The 16,387-nt window shown below is 41.2% G+C and overlaps 2 protein-coding genes across 2 annotated transcripts in view; both read left to right on the top strand.

The window, feature by feature from the left end:
• Positions 1–1,586, top strand: part of LOC117558723 (treacle protein-like) — a 21,302-nt gene extending 19,716 nt beyond the window's left edge. Inside the window, exons 9-10 of the mRNA XM_034235083.1 lie at positions 884–956; positions 1,508–1,586. The gene's annotated coding sequence lies outside the window, so the exon portion shown is untranslated. The remainder of the gene's footprint in view (positions 1–883; positions 957–1,507) is intronic.
• Positions 1,587–1,663: 77 nt separating this feature from the next.
• On the top strand, positions 1,664–9,334 carry LOC117558722 (ABC transporter F family member 4-like; the record flags this gene model as incomplete). The annotated part of the gene is given in 6 exon segments (XM_034235082.1): positions 1,664–2,146; positions 3,436–3,529; positions 4,762–4,997; positions 6,032–6,093; positions 6,700–6,744; positions 8,191–9,334. Coding segments are annotated over 5 exon segments (914 nt in total), but the record flags the coding sequence as incomplete, so codon positions are not given.
• Between the last annotated feature and the right edge of the window lie 7,053 nt (positions 9,335–16,387).

Raw genomic sequence — 16,387 nt, 5'->3', positions numbered from 1 at the left:
TTGGGAGGCGGAGTAACGAAGCATCACGATGGTGTGATGCTAACGTTAGCACAGCGTTAGCTGTGGTCGCGGATCGGCCGGGAGAATGCGCTATCAGCTAAGAGTACAGATGAACCAGGACAGCCTGTCCAGGAAGCGACTCAAGGACGGACAGCACTGAGGAGAGAAGGTGGAAGTTGAAGATGTTTGCCGCAGATGAGCACCGGTGGTGGCCAGAGCAGGCTAGCCTGAGCAGGTAGAACTAGGCTAGCTTCTGATCGCCGTCAGAGTGGCTGGGTGGAGAGGACCGTTGTTGTGTCTTTTACGGCAGAACAAAATCAAACAGCAGCTAAGCAGGTGATGCAGTGAAGCAGGATCGGGACTCGAAACGGGAAAATGAGACGGAGAATCGGGCTTGTCGTCAGATGGAGCCACTAACGTTAGCGATAGCGTTAGCCCTGAAGCAGGAGCAGCTGAGCAACATTAGCAGGTGTAGCAGGGTGGACAGGTCGGAAGCGGAGCATCCGTAAAAAGTTGCGATCGGGTGTTACAAAAGTGTCCAGAACAGCGTGTGCAAGCCACTGAACGTATGGAAACTGAGGTAGAAACGTTGGTCCAAAACTCGGCAGATAAATAACCGAGAAGATTTTTGTTTTTTCGGACAGGGAAGCGGCGAAAAGACAACGCCAGCGTCCTCTCTCTCCCACCTCTATCTCTTCATCAAGATTTTAAAAAAAAGGTTTCCCCTCTCACTTTGATAGTTTGACTTAGATTTAGAGAGACTGCTGCAGCTCCTCAGCCTTTGTGCAGGTGCTGATGATGAGTGATTTGGAGCAGCTGATGGAGGCAATCAGACACACACACACAGCTCAGTGTGTTAAATCTCCTGTCTGTGTTTCTTCAGGACGGTGACCTTGCATCCCCGCTGACAGCTGAAGTCCAGACGAAGTCCCCCGAGGATCCCGACACTGAAGCCGGTAACACGTCGAGTACAGGGTGCTTTTATCGTATCCAAAACATAAAGTGGGAAACCAACTTTTGAAAGAGATTTATTTTAACCAAAGCAAACGTTTGAATCTTAAACTTTTAACGGGTAAATGAAGGTTGAAAGGTTTTTTCAAATGACAAATGGCAAAGTACTCTGTCACCTAAACACACAGTATTCTCTCTTTTACTTTATGAATAACTTGCAGATTTATTGACTTATGGTCATTTATATTTATCTCCTTAATGTCTGTATCCACTAGGAGTTATATATTTATATTGTTTTCAAGTCAAGAAACCGAAAGCATTTGGTGATTAAAGCACGGTGTACTGATAGAGAGGTTATATTGGCACCAGCCTGTGTGTGTGTGTGTTTTCTTAATTTACGAAAACAAGCATTGTGTCATTTTGTTTTAACATTTTAGCTTCTTATTTCTGCGTTGTTGGACATGTTTGTAATGTTGTTGCTGCTTCCTTTGTGTTAATGCATGCTGTGATTTCAGAAACAGAGAAGAAGATCTTGAATTGTTATTTTGTTCTTCAGAAAAAGCAACTATGGAGGAGCAAGTAGAGCCAGAAGTCTTCATCATCCTCACAGAGGACGAGGAGGCTGTTACTCCGAAGAAGAGGAAGAAAAGGAAGAGCAAAACCGATGCAGACACGCCGACGGAGGAAACACCGAGCCCAGACGCATCCACAGCCACACCAGACACAGCCACACCAGACACAGCCACACCAGATACAGCCACACCAGATACAGCCAGCTCTCTGAGCGCCAAGAAGAGAAAGAGAAACAAAAAGATACCTGAGGAGGAGGCCGAGAAGGAGGAGGAGGAGAAGAAGGAAGAGGAGAAGGAAGAGGAGAAGGAGGAGGAGAAGGAAATGCCTCAGGCCACTCCATCGAAGAAGAAGGGTAAGAAAAGGAAAATGGAGCCGGATGCAGTGGAAGAGGCAACTCCCGTCACTCCTTCAGCAAATCAAATTAAAAAGAAAAAGAATAAAACAAAAGATGTTGAAGAGGAGGAGAGCGAGGTTACTGTGGTGGAGGAGGAGGGTCTCGTGAGTCCAGCTGAAACGACACCGGAGAAAAAGAAGAAGAAGGGGAAGAAGGGGAAGAAGGTGGACGGTCAGGAGGAGGTGCAGTCTGAGGACCAACCAGCAGGGAGCGATGCAGAGACAACAGGTATTCAGAAAATATGCAAAAAATATATATATTTAACTTCAATAGATAATAATTCATAGCATTTATTTTAGAGCTTTTCCAAGAGCTCAAAGCGCTTTACATTACATTATATTATATATATATATATATATATATATATTATTTATATATATATATAAGCTTACACATTTTCCGGCGCAGACTGAAAACTCATCTCTTTGGACTCCACTTCGAGCAATAGAATTACTAACAAAGCACTTGTATACTAATAAAGGACTGGCTTATCTAAAGCCAGTTGAGTAGCACTTGAAATGTTTTAGCTCTATGAAACCTGATGTACTTGATTCTGTTTTCTTCAAGTTTGTATCTTGTTGGTCGAATGCACTTATTGTAAGTCGCTTTGGATAAAAGCGTCAGCTAAATGCAATGTAATATATATTAGACATGTGATACAGCAATACTCAATATCTCAAGGCTTTCTTACCCTTTTAATTATCAATAGGCGTTGATTAAAGTACTAAACTTGAGTTCAATTTTGAAGTTTTTGAGTATTTCCATTTCCGGCTACTTTATACGTCAATATCATAAAATAAATGTTATTACATTTATCTGGAAGTGTTTTTAGTTACTTTTCAGATGAAAGTTTTACACCAAAAAGCCAAGATAGTAATGTATAAAGAGTATGGAAGTTAAAATGATACCTTGAGCGGCTGCAACATTAACAGTGTTGTTATCGTAATTAAAATGAGATATTGAAGCTATGATTCATGCTGCTTGGATAATGTTCATTATCTACAACAACTTCCTGTTTCTTGCAAATTGCGCGAAAAAGTTGCCACAAAATCGCACTTTTTTTTAATTAATAAAAACAATGCAGTCTATTATGAGAACTCACATTGTTAAGGTCTTAAGATCGTGCCTACTTAACTTTAAATTCATCGGGGGTTCATTTGTAAAAGAAGTTTAAAAGAACAGCACCTTTTTAAAATGGAAAAGACAGCCTAAAATTCGAAATGTCTGAAAGAGACCTTTTCTTTGTACATAATACTATAAAATATACATATAGTTAAAACGCGTGAATACACAAGAGCCACATCAGATGTATGGTTTGCAGCTTGTAAAACTTCTCAGAAATATGATTCATTTGCATGAAGTTCATTTTATACACAACAGTTTCTATCGGGTCTTTGTTGACCCTAATTATAATATATGATACGCTAGCTTTACAATAACTGGGGCAATTCTGCTGCCTCATTCAACCTCAAGTAAAATATCTGAATACTAATCACGTTTTCTTTTCCTGTTTGCAGACGCCTCTCCGCTCGCGCCGGGCAACAAGAAGAAGCGTCTCAGGAAGAAACTGAGTCTGAAGAAGAGACAGAGGATCCAGAAGAAAGGGGAGAAGTAAGTTCAACATCTTCTGCTTTTATTCATCACAAAATGACATATGACGATTAGACATTTGAAGCTTCCTCTGAAACCATCGATAGAGGCTTTAAAGGACACTCAGTACAGCCCTTAAACCTTTATTGTTTTTAAAGTGCATGTAGTTAAGTTTGAGATTCATTTAAAACACGTCAAGACGTTTAAATGTTGTTTTCTTTTACATTTTTATGTCACACACAAAAAAGCAAAGCATTGGAAAAGTAAAAAATTCCAACAAAATTGCAGAAAAACTAGGAAAAATAAATACCTTTATTATAGTAATGCCCGAAAGCCTGTTTTTTATTCATAGAATATAAAAATATATATTTGATATCCATAATATAACTTATTAACAGATTTAAAGGTCACCTATCGTGCTATTTGTAGGCAATAGCATAGGTCTCAGATATATAAAAAACATATCCTATGAAGTGTTTTGCTCAAAAAACCCAACAGATCATTCTAGCCATGCCTCATATCCCTCTAGTTCACTTCCTGTTTCAAAAGTGCTGATTTGGGGTATAAAGCTTTAATAAAAAAGGAGGGGTCTGAGCTCATGCGGGACCCGGCAGCTACTGTCTAAACTAAATGCTGCCGTGATGAAACGCCATATCATGGATTATCAAGGATCTGAAACAGTCTGGAGCTCAAAGGCTTTCTCTCTTGCCGGTTATACCACAAGGTGAGTTCCTTTTTACTTCCTGCTTCTTCACACACATGCTCTCCAGTACAGGTTAGCTCTGAGTGTTAGCGATGCTAATGTAAACACCGACCATATTACGTCCAAAGCAGTCGGGCATTGTTTCTGATAGCAACGTTTCTGATTGGGCCGTGGGTCCACATTTCAGATATTACGTCATATCGGACGTAAATCTGGATCAGCTCCGTTGTTCCCCGTTTTTAGAGATTTGGGTACGGAGGAAAAGAGAGAGGGTTTTACTTTCTGACGCTGCGTGAGTTCCCTGACGCACCGGGGACACATCTTTATGTATAAAAGACATCAAAAAGTGCACTTTGCATGATAGGTCCCCTTTAAGGACGCTTGAAACTAAAATGCAGTGTCTTTTTTTTGGTTATCTGCATAAAAGAAGATTAAAAAATGATTATATTTTCAATAAAAAGGGAACAAATAGATGCATAAATATCTTTAGGCAACGTATAACAAGAATAATATGTCATTTATATAACATTTACCATCCCCCCCCCCCCAGACAAAAGCAGATTCAGACAGAGGAGACGCCTGAACCAAAAGAAACACCAAAGAAGAAGCAGAAGAAGAAGGGATCGGTGACGGAGGATGAGAGCGAGGCGGTGAGCGCTGAGCTTTCTGAAGTCGACTCCACTCCACTCTCAAAGAAGAAGAAGAAGAAGATGATGAAGAGCGAGGAAGAGGAGGAGACTGCAGAGACCCCCGACACTGTGAGCCCCGACGTTTCTGCAAGGAAGAGTAAGAGACGTTCTGATTGTCATTTTCATATGTATTCTATTTCCATAGGGCTGAGGCGTACTACGATGTTCATCGAGTCATTCTTACGATCAAAACACGTCCTTCACATTTGAGATTTTTGTTTTTAAGGATTTACAAATCATTTAAATAATAATAATAATTCAATCAATCACATTTATTTAAAAGCAACCCACGTTGACCGAAGTGCTGTACAGAACAGAGCAGGCAGCCAACACAACCTTTCATAAAATAAATAAATAAAAGAAACACCGACGTAAACATTAATTACAAAAACACAGGACATTTAAAAGCAAAGTCATCCCGTTGTATATGTTCGCAGCCCCGTGTCTGAGTGGAGTTACTTCAGATGGTGGTCTGTCGGCAGCTCAAATAATCAAACACATAGGCATAAGCACTTTCAGCCAGATAGGGAGTCAAAGTGTGTTTTTTGGATTTAAAGCCGCTTAGGAGGTCTTTAGACACAAACGAGACAAGTTTAAAATCAATTCTGAAGCGCACTAAATAGTTTCTGTGTTGAGAAGTTATTTTGAGTGACAGTCATATATATAGTTCTTAATATTTAAGGTATTTGGAGCTGTATCTTTGCACTATTGAGTTAAATTAACTTAACGCTATAAAGACATATTTAAAATGACACAAGTACCACTCTGAGCTGGAGCCTTACACATTCAATTCAATTCAAAGGTTTTATTGTCATATGCACAAAGCTACAGTGTACCTGAGCTCCTGCAACATATATAATAAAATACAACATAAAAAGTAGTGCAAAAAGTCTATATACATGTACATAGAATATGAAATTAAATAATGTAAATGAAATACGGTTTATTGCGGTGATAACTATTTATACAAATGAGTATATTGCAAGATGACGAACAGGAATGTGTATCGGGGCACTCAACAGAGCTTAACATATTAATGATTCAGATTGTATATAGATTTAAAAAAAGGCGTGTCTTTTAGATGACACATATTAACTTCACGATGTACTAATATTCACGTTTTGTCCGCAGAGAAGAACAGACTAAAGGCAGAGCCGGCTGCAGAGCAACAAACTCCTCGGGCTTCTTCTACGGTAAGAAACTCAAACTTCTATAACAACACTGTAATATCTAATAGTCTAATCCCCATGTTTGACTGCAAAGAAAGATAACATTTGGGCACAGTGACTAAGGTAACTTCGTCACTGTGAACTGACGGCTTCGGGCATTTTTATACAATTTATAGCCTACTATTTATTGATGTAGTGTTTATTGTATTTTATTTTGAAATGTGTTCCCCTTTCCCCATGTCTGTTGCCGTTGATTGTGTGCACCTGGTGCCCTGTGTTGTCTCCTCCCCCCTCACCTGTGTCCTGTTGGGTTGATTGGGTTGTGCATTTAGGCTCTGGGGTTTTTCTGTTTGAGAGAGTGTGTGTGAGATCCTGGTGGTGGCTGGTGACTGTGTTCACGCGTGGGCAGCAGATCGATGCTGTGTCATGTTTATGACGTAATAAATGCCCACACCGGGTTGTATTTTGGACGTTCTGCCTCTGCCTCCTTGCTTGGTCTGGGCCGCTCAATTGTCAGCTTCACAGGCACAAAAGTCTTCTTTTAAGTGTAAAAAACCTGCACCAGCTTTGTCCCACAATAATTCAGCATTTCTACATTCATTTATAAAACCTTCTTTCTTACATTTCCAGAAAAAGAAATCCCCCAAGAAGAAGATATCCTCTAAATAAATCTGGGTAAGTTTGACGTTTACGAGTTATTAAACACTTGTTTCTTAAAGGGTTTTGTGGTATTGTATATCTTACGTTTCAAATTGAGCTGCGCAACGTTTAAAGTACAATAACGTTTGTTTCTAATGTTGAAGGATGCTCATTGTGGATCGTCTTGTAATTAAAAACGTTTGTCTTAATGGAGACCTTTTATTGCTTTCTAAGTTCATCATAAATGTTCTATATTATGAATTATTTTCAAATACTTGGACAGAGTATACTATGACTTTTTTTCATGACATTTCTACGTTACTATACTTTCAGTTTCCCCCTGTGCTTCCCTAGAATTAGATAATGTCATATTTTGGTCTGCTTGGACAATGTGCATTGGAGCTACAACAACTTGCCACACAATTGCACGTTGGTTTCATAAAAACCATGCAGTCTATTATGAAAACTCACATTGTTAAGGTCTTACGGAGCGTCCACACAGCAGCGTGCGTTGACGCTTGGAGGTCTGAAGCTTGGGGATTTTTTGCGACCAACAACCAATCACATGAATCTCCCGCCCCCGACATACAAAGCAATAGCAATGTTAAAACGAAGTAAACTGGATATAAAATCCCCAAACAGGCGAAAACCTACCAGATTCACCCACTGTCTCTGCCTCCTCCGTCCATGCCTGGCTCCTCCGGTTTGTATCCCAGTAGATGAACAGAGACTGATCATACAGCACCGGGTGATTCACTACCGCTATAATGAATTTTCCCTCCATTTTTTGGAATATGAGGAAATGACCTGCGTAGTCTCTCCCAGCATACACACGGTTTGATTGGCTAGCGCTTGTACTGGCAGATTTGCATAAACGGGATTTCATTGGCTGACGCCTCCGTCAAAAGTTGAACATTGCTCAACTTTTGAAGCGAGCAACGCTCCACGTCGCTTCCCAAAATGCAGTTCGGCTAAAAGTGACGTCACCCCATTCAAAGTGAATGGGCAGAAGCGTTGGAAGCTTCAACCGCTGTGTGGACGGGCCGTTAAGATCAAGCCGACTTAATTTAGAGTTGATCGGGGTACATTTGTAAAACAAGTTTAAAAAGTACAGCGCTTTTTAAAAAAAATGGAAATTAAATGGAACTGCCTAATATTCAACATTTCCGAATTCCTGTTAGGTATTTTTCTTTTTTTGTACATGTCCACATAGTACATATAAATAGCAATTTTATACATAAAGGTGGAACACGTGGGGGCGGTACCAAGTCATTAAGCCACGCCCACAAACAAGAACTGTATCAGATGTATTTTTGTGAATATTTTTCGACATACTACACTAGGACTTATTTTTCGAATTTGCGACATAAAATACAATGGAAAAACAGTACTTGTAGACTTGGAGGTAAAACAATTAAATGTAGGCGTTATGATTTATTTTCCTTTAGTGATGACTAACTAGGATTTTCATCTGTTTTTCAGACGCCAGCAGACGCCATTTCTTTCCTGGACTATGAGCCAATAAAACCAACCGGACAATCTGAACAACGCTTGTGCCTTTACTCCTGATTGTTCTGTCTGAGATGAAAGTGTTTCTGAAAGTATTTCAATGTCTTCCTGCTCTTAAAATACTGTGAAAGCAATAGATTTGACATAAAAGTGCAGTTTTATATTTTCAAAGACAGGAGGGGAATTCGTACTGAATTTATTTACCATTGATGGGGTTTTGGGGGGATTTAACCTTTTTTTTTTATGACAATATAATGGCCAATTGTATTATTATTTTAAACCTAAATCGACTGTACTCTTAAACAGCTTTCTGATTTACTTTTTTAATGAAAGCTGTGTCAAATTTCAAGTTTAGTTTAACTCATCAGATATTTCTTGGACTTGTAATTGTCCAAAATGTACCCAAAGTATTTCTTTCCTTTCTTTCTACATTAGGCGCCAAACCTTACTTCATAATCAATGGGCAAATTAGGAAGATAAAAGGCTTCAAATCAAACCTTTAATAACCCAATTACAATCCATCAGAACCCACATATTATCAGTAATGAACTGAAAAACAACAGCAAATGTTTGGAGTAGCACTTGCTTTAATTAAACGATTACTGATCATTCGATTGATTCGTTGTTTTAGTTATCCAAAGTGATAATTGACAACATGAAGTGGACCTGTTGGTGATATAATTAATGTTATATTACAGTTTGTGATATCCTGTGTTCCCACAGCATCATCTACACTCTGTTGGTCAGGGATGAGCTTTGTACTGCTATTACAGTGTTGGTAAAAATGTCAATAAAACATTTCAATATGTTTTTAGAATAGTTCTTAAAGGTGTCAATGATCTTTTTTTCTATGATATTTGAGCTTTGAGGTAAAAAGTTGTTACTCAGTATTGTTTTAGAATAGAAACTCATGTTACGTAGGATTTGTTTTTAGTTTTCTTTCATGAAGCTGTGAAATGTTGGGTTTTGTTTACACGTTTCTTATTCCCATGAACTATTATCTATGCATCTGATGAAATGTGGTTGCTAGGCAGGAATGTTGTCACTACTTTTATTTGTATCTGCTGTTATTGAGGACCAACATGTGTGAGACAAAATAAAACTCTGTAACAGCTTCCATTTTGTAGTTGTGTATTTTTCTATCTATTTCTTACTACATGGCAGGGGCAATATGACAGACTGTTAAGCACTATAATGACCGTTGCTAAAGAGGATCAAGAGAGACAGGAAAAGAGGTTAAAAGACGGAGTGCTGGACGTCAGATAAATGAACAGAAGAAGACAGACAGGTTCTTATTATACATCCATAGTCCGCTAAACTGTAGTTTCCCCACAGCAGCAGACGCACGTTGGATAGTGAAAGTGTCGGATTCTGAAAGCACCGCAGTCTCTTCTCCTAAATCCTTTTGAATTCTCCTATCCACTATCCCTTAACCCCGTGACGTTTCACTCAGAGGTCAGGGGATAGACGATAGGGATAGACGTTAGGAGCTGATTTTTGGACTATTCGACTGCAGGTTATAAAGAAAGTTTCAAACCTCCTTTCCTATCATCTTGAGCAGGGCTATTCAATTAGTTTGGAATGGGGGCCGGTTGATGAAAATTATTCAAAGCAAGGGGCCGGGAAAAAGATGGCTTGAAATATGAGCAATCATATTAACTGATATTCTGTACAAACTGTGAAGTCCACTGAGACAAATGTAACATTTGTGATATTGGGCTATATAAATAAACATTGATTGATTGATATTAAGAGCTTCAGATACAGTAAATACTACAACAGCATAGTGGATATATTGTGTTTAATTAGATCAAACAACATAGCCCCAAGGCCTTTATAGATCTAAATGGCAAGTTCAGAACTCAGGCCTACATGTGAAGCTAATTTAACCATCAGCATAATTTAATTTGATTTAATTTAGGTGACATTATCTAATCATTAACGCAGAGATGCAATTAATGACAGGAGTTGTCACTAAAGTAGCTAGAAGGTGAGTTGTCACTACAGTAGCTAGTAGGTGGTTTGTCACTACAGTAGCTAGTAGGTGAGTTGTCACTACAGTAGCTAGTAGGTGGGTTGTCACTACAGTAGCTAGTAGGTGGTTTGTCACTACAGTAGCTAGTAGGTGGGTTGTCACTACAGTAGCTAGTAGGTGGGTTGTCACTACAGTAGCTAGTAGGTGGTTTGTCACTACAGTAGCTAGTAGGTGGGTTGTCACTACAGTAGCTAGTAGGTGAGTTGTCACTACAGTAGCTAGTAGGTGGTTTGTCACTACAGTAGCTAGTAGGTGGGTTGTCACTACAGTAGCTAGTAGGTGAGTTGTCACTACAGTAGCTAGTAGGTGGTTTGTCACTACAGTAGCTAGTAGGTGGGTTGTTACTACAGTAGCTAGTAGGTGAGTTGTCACTACAGTAGCTAGTAGGTGGTTTGTCACTAAAGTAGCTAGAAGGTGAGTTGTCACTACAGTAGCTAGTAGGTGGTTTGTCACTACAGTAGCTAGTAGGTGAGTTGTCACTACAGTAGCTAGTAGGTGGGTTGTCACTACAGTAGCTAGTAGGTGGTTTGTCACTACAGTAGCTAGTAGGTGGGTTGTCACTACAGTAGCTAGTAGGTGGGTTGTCACTACAGTAGCTAGTAGGTGGTTTGTCACTACAGTAGCTAGTAGGTGGGTTGTCACTACAGTAGCTAGTAGGTGGGTTGTCACTACAGTAGCTAGTAGGTGGTTTGTCACTACAGTAGCTAGTAGGTGGGTTTGTCACTACAGTAGCTAGTAGGTGAGTTGTCACTACAGTAGCTAGTAGGTGGTTTGTCACTACAGTAGCTAGTAGGTGGGTTGTTACTACAGTAGCTAGTAGGTGGGTTGTCACTACAGTAGCTAGTAGGTGGGTTGTCACTACAGTAGCTAGTAGGTGGGTTGTCACTACAGTAGCTAGTAGGTGGTTTGTCACTACAGTAGCTAGTAGGTGAGTTGTCACTACAGTAGCTAGTAGGTGGGTTGTCACTACAGTAGCTAGTAGGCGGGTTGTCACTACAGTAGCTAGTAGGCGGGTTGTCACTACAGTAGCTAGTAGCCGGGTTGTCACTACAGTAGCTAGTAGGCGGGTTGTCACTACAGTAGCTAGTAGGCGGGTTGTCACTACAGTAGCTAGTAGGCAGGTTGTCACTACAGTAGCTAGTAGCTAGGCGGGTTGTCACTACAGTAGCTAGTAGGCAGGTTGTCACTACAGTAGCTAGTAGGCGGGTTGTCACTACACTAACTAGTAGGTGGGTTGTCACTACAGTAGCTAGTAGGTGGGTTGTCACTACAGTAGCTAGTAGGTGGGTTGTCACTACAGTAGCTAGTAGGCGGGTTGTCACTACACTAGCTAGTAGGTGAGTTCTCACTACAGTAGCTAGTAGGTGGGTTGTCACTACAGTAGCTAGTAGGCGGGTTGTCACTACAGTAGCTAGTAGGCGGGTTGTCACTACACTAGCTAGTAGGTGGGTTCTCACTACAGTAGCTAGTAGGTGGGTTCTCACTACAGTAGCTAGTAGGTGGGTTGTCACTACAGTAGCTAGTAGGCGGGTTGTCACTACAGTAGCTAGTAGGTGGGTTGTCACTACAGTAGCTAGTAGGTGGGTTGTCACTACAGTAGCTAGTATGTGGGTTGTCACTACAGTAGCTAGTAGGCGGGTTGTCACTACAGTAGCTAGTAGTAGGCGGGTTGTCACTACAGTAGCTAGTAGTAGGCGGGTTGTCACTACAGTAGCTAGTAGGTTGGTTGTCACTACAGTAGCTAGTAGGCGAGTTGTCACTATAGCTAGTAGGTGAGTTCTCACTACAGTAGCTAGTAGGCGGGTTGTCACTACAGTAGTAGGTGGGTTGTCACTACAGTAGCTAGTAGGTGGGTTCTCACTACAGTAGCTAGTAGGTGGGTTGTCACTACAGTAGCTAGTAGGCGGGTTGTCACTACAGTAGTAGGTGGGTTGTCACTACAGTAGCTAGTAGGTGGGTTGTCACTACAGTAGCTAGTAGGTGGGTTTGAAACCCGAGCCCGCCGAAGTTTTCAGGCAATGTCTTCCCCTCTATCTCTCAATTTAACACCCTCTCTGGAATAAAGGCACTCTGGCCCAAAAAAAAAGAAAAAAAGAAAGTAGAGTAGTGTTTCAGGATTTGTTAGTGGAAACTGAACATTGTATGACAAGTACATTTTAGTAAATAGATGTAACCAATCTTTTTCAGATTTCACACCACAGAAAGTCAAAACGATTCATAAAACCCTGGATATCATAATTGAGCATTTGTAGGGCTTTTAAAAGATTCGTTTTTAGACATTTTATTACCAATCAAGGCGTGATTTTCACATTAATGAATTCAAATATTCTGTTATCACTTGACACCCTACTCTAGTTGCTTCAAATTGCGATGAATTGGAGACGTTTTTAAACTCTGATTCACTTACAGTCAGACACTTTGCAGATCAGCCACGTGTAGAGTATGACAAGCTCCAGTAAAGCGTGAATCTGTGTAATCTAACATTCATTGTTCTCACGGAGACAAGTGAGAGATTATCGGCATGAATGACTTCTGTTACACAAAACCAATTATGTATAATTACGGGAAAGATTGGTGATGAGATGGAGAGGTGGGAGAGTGACAAGCAGCCGGCAAAGATAACAGCTTCGGGAGGAAAACTGATGTAAGAGCAGGAGAGTTTCACTGTTTAACCACCTGAACACCTTCATCTTGAATCAGCTCCACTGTAAATACATTTAAGGCAAGATTTAATCTGTGCAAAGTATTCCCTTAGCTGATTGGAAAGAGCATTTTTAACTACATGTTTATACAAAACTACAATGCCAACAGCACACTTTCTGGATTACTGACTCTTTGTTAAATAATTTTAAAGTATTTTAGTATGAGATCAGCACCTCCAAATCTGAGGCCATGGTTCTCAGCAGGAAACCGATGGACTGTCCACTCCAAGTAGGGAATGAGTCCTTACCCCCAAGTGAAGGAGTTCAAGTATCTCGGGGTCTTGTTCTCGAGTGAGGGAACAATGGAGCGTGAGATGGGCCGGAGAATCGGAGCAGCGGGAGCGGTACTGCAGTCGCTTTACCGCACCGTTGTGACGAAAAGGGAGCTGAGCCAGAAGGCAAAGCTCTCTGTCTACCGGGCCATTTTGGTTCCTACCCTCACCTATGGTCATGAAGGATGGGTCATGACCAAAAGAACGAGATCGCGGATAAAGCGGCAGAGATGGGTTTTCTCCGCAGGGTGGCTGGTGTCTCCCTTAGGGATAAGGTGAGAAGTTCAGTCATCCGGGAGGGACTCGGAGTTGAACCGCTCCTCCTTCGTGTCGAAAGGAGCCAGTTGAGGTGGTTCGGGCGCCTAGTTAGGATGCCACCTGGGCGCCTCCCTAGGGAGGTGTTCCAGGCACGTCCAGCTGGGAAGAGACCAAGGGGTAGACCTAGGACCAGGTGGAGGGATTATATCTCTTCGCTGGCCTGGGAGCGCCTTGGGATCCCCCAGTCAGAGCTGGTTGATGTGGCCAGGGAAAGGAACGTTTGGGGCTCTCTGCTAGAACTGCTACCCCCGTGACCCGACCACGGATAAGCGGGAGAAGATGGATGGATGGAGTATGAGATAATTTCAGTTTTATTTTAATGGCTTCCATGTCATGTGACTATATATATAATTACTACACTATCCCTGAGTTTCTCTCGGTTGGACTCCTTTGTTTACTTCCTGAACATAATGACATCACTATGTAACACTCATGCTTCTATTGGCTAGAATTTGACCAATCACAACAGAGCCGGCCAGCTAACCAATCAGAGCAGACTGGGCTCTGGTTTCAGACAGAGGGTGAAAAGAGGTGCTGCAGCACAGGCAGCATGAGAACAATAAAGAGCTTTTTGAACATTAAAGCATGGAGACATGTCCTAGTCAGAGGTGTGAAGTAGTGGAGTACAAATACTTTGTTACTGCACTTAAGTACATTTTTCTGGTATCAGTACTTTACTCCACTACTTTGACTTTTTACTTCTTACGTTTTTAATCCAAATACCTGTACTTTCTACTTCTTACATGTTGAACCCAAATACCTGTACTTTCTACTTCTTACATGTTGAACTCAAATACCTGTACTTTCTACTTCTCTCATTTTCCAAACAGCTGGTTCCTTTAGTCTGAATGTGTGTTTGATGCGTGATCATTATTCTTTAGAATCATTGCGTGCCTATTGATTTGAACACGATCCGTGTATCCATCATTTCCTGGTCTTCTCTAAAGAAGAGGGAGCAATGGAAACGTTGTCATGTTGCCGTTGTTCAGCATGGAAACATTCATTAGCTAACAATGACATTATTGTTCTATTAATATAAAGGGAGGTCAGGTACTTTTGACTGAAGTACATTTCGAAGTCCATGCTTCTTTACTTTTACTTGAGTAAAGAAGTTTAGTCGGTACTTCTACTTTTACCAGAGTATTTTTAAACACGAGTATCTGTACTTCTACTTGAGTAAAGAATGTGTGTACTTTTGCCCTCTGGTCATAGAGACACTAAATACTGATATGAACCTGAAAATGAGCTTAATATTTCTACAAAAACAGATGCTTCTACAGACATCCTAAAAAGATGTTTAGAGGTGTTCACCTTTAGTAACATATTGAGCTCTACAAACCACACGCCTCCTCTGGAGCGAAACAAAGCACAAACCCTGTCAGAGCTGTAATAACTGGCAGTAATTAAAGCTCATTTCACGCCCCTACAGTTTGTGAAGATGCGCACGTCGAGCTATTCATCTAAATTAGTTTGGATGCTGAGGAGCACAGCTCACCTGTCAATCAAAGCACAACACTGACAGAGGCTGTAAGGCTAAAAGATCATGTCTGATGGTTTGTTTAACATATAGCTAATGATCTTTTTTTACAGCAATTTGGATTTTATTTATCAATCAATCAATGTTTATTTATATAGCCCAATATCACAAATGTTACATTTGTCTCAGTGGACTTCACAGTTTGTACAGAATATCAGTATGACAATACGACACCCTCTGTCCTTAGACCCTCACATCGTACAAGGAAAAACTTCCAGAGAAAACCCACAGTTTAAAGGGAACATGGGAGAAACCTCAGGGAGAGCAACAGAGGAGGGATCCCTCTCCCAGGACGGACAGACGTGCAATAGATGCCGTGTGTAAATCAAAGAGATAATACATTTGCAACATAGGTAGTCCAAATGTTTGGAGATGCATGTGTCTATAATAAGAAGATGAATCCACGAGGATATCCATCCAGGACTCAGGATGCAGGACCACAGCAACAGGCACAGCCTCAACTCAGGATCCCGGCGTAGATAGACACCAAAAATACATTTGGGGAAGCTGGGTTATTCGGAACATGAGAGTACACAGGTACAGACAGAGAGAAGGAAGAAGTCAGGTGTCCGCCGACAGTCTAAACCTGCAGCTAAATTTCTCAGTTTTTAATCCAGCAGAATTACAGACGTCCAGCAGGGAGCAGTATTACTCTTTGTGTGTGTTTTAAAGTGTGTGTGTATGTGTGTGTGTCAGAGATGTGTTTGTCCTGCTGAATGAGTTTGCTGGCTGTCATTAGAGCAGCGGAGCAGGGAGCAGTGTTACTGTGTGTGTGTGTGGGGGGGGGGGGGGCGGGGTGTGTGTGTGTCTGCCAGGATTCCCTCTGCACTGAGTTAACTTTATCCCTGCGGCTCGTTCTCCGTCCGTCTCTGTCCATATCTCTGTGCAGCTTTCTATCTTGTGTGTGTGTGTGTGTGCGTGCGTGTGTTTGTCTGTCTGTCTCCAGGAAGTGACTGGATCATCATCAAGTCTGCAATTATTTAGTCAAAAGATAACAACATGATCACTTTTCCACCCATATGTTCTATGCATCCTCTAATCCTGCTGAGGTGTTTTGACCACCAAGATCCTTTACTACGGAGCCCTGGAGGGTTCATAGAGTGAAAATTAAATAAAACGTGGCCACGTTTTACTTTCTCGTGCGCACGCTTTAGTAACTCGTGCGCAGGCTTTAGTAACGCGTGCGCACGAGTTACTAAAGCCTGCGCACGAGTTACTAAAGCGTGGCCTCGTTTTGTGTGTGTGTGCGTGTGCTGTTCGTGGTAATTTGAAAACAAATGCTGGTGGTCACACACACACACACACA

The sequence above is a fragment of the Gymnodraco acuticeps genome, unplaced genomic scaffold (assembly GCF_902827175.1).
Source record: "Gymnodraco acuticeps unplaced genomic scaffold, fGymAcu1.1, whole genome shotgun sequence".
In the NCBI taxonomy this organism is placed as follows: Eukaryota; Metazoa; Chordata; class Actinopteri; order Perciformes; family Bathydraconidae; genus Gymnodraco; species Gymnodraco acuticeps.
This window is presented reverse-complemented; position numbering and strand designations above follow the sequence as displayed.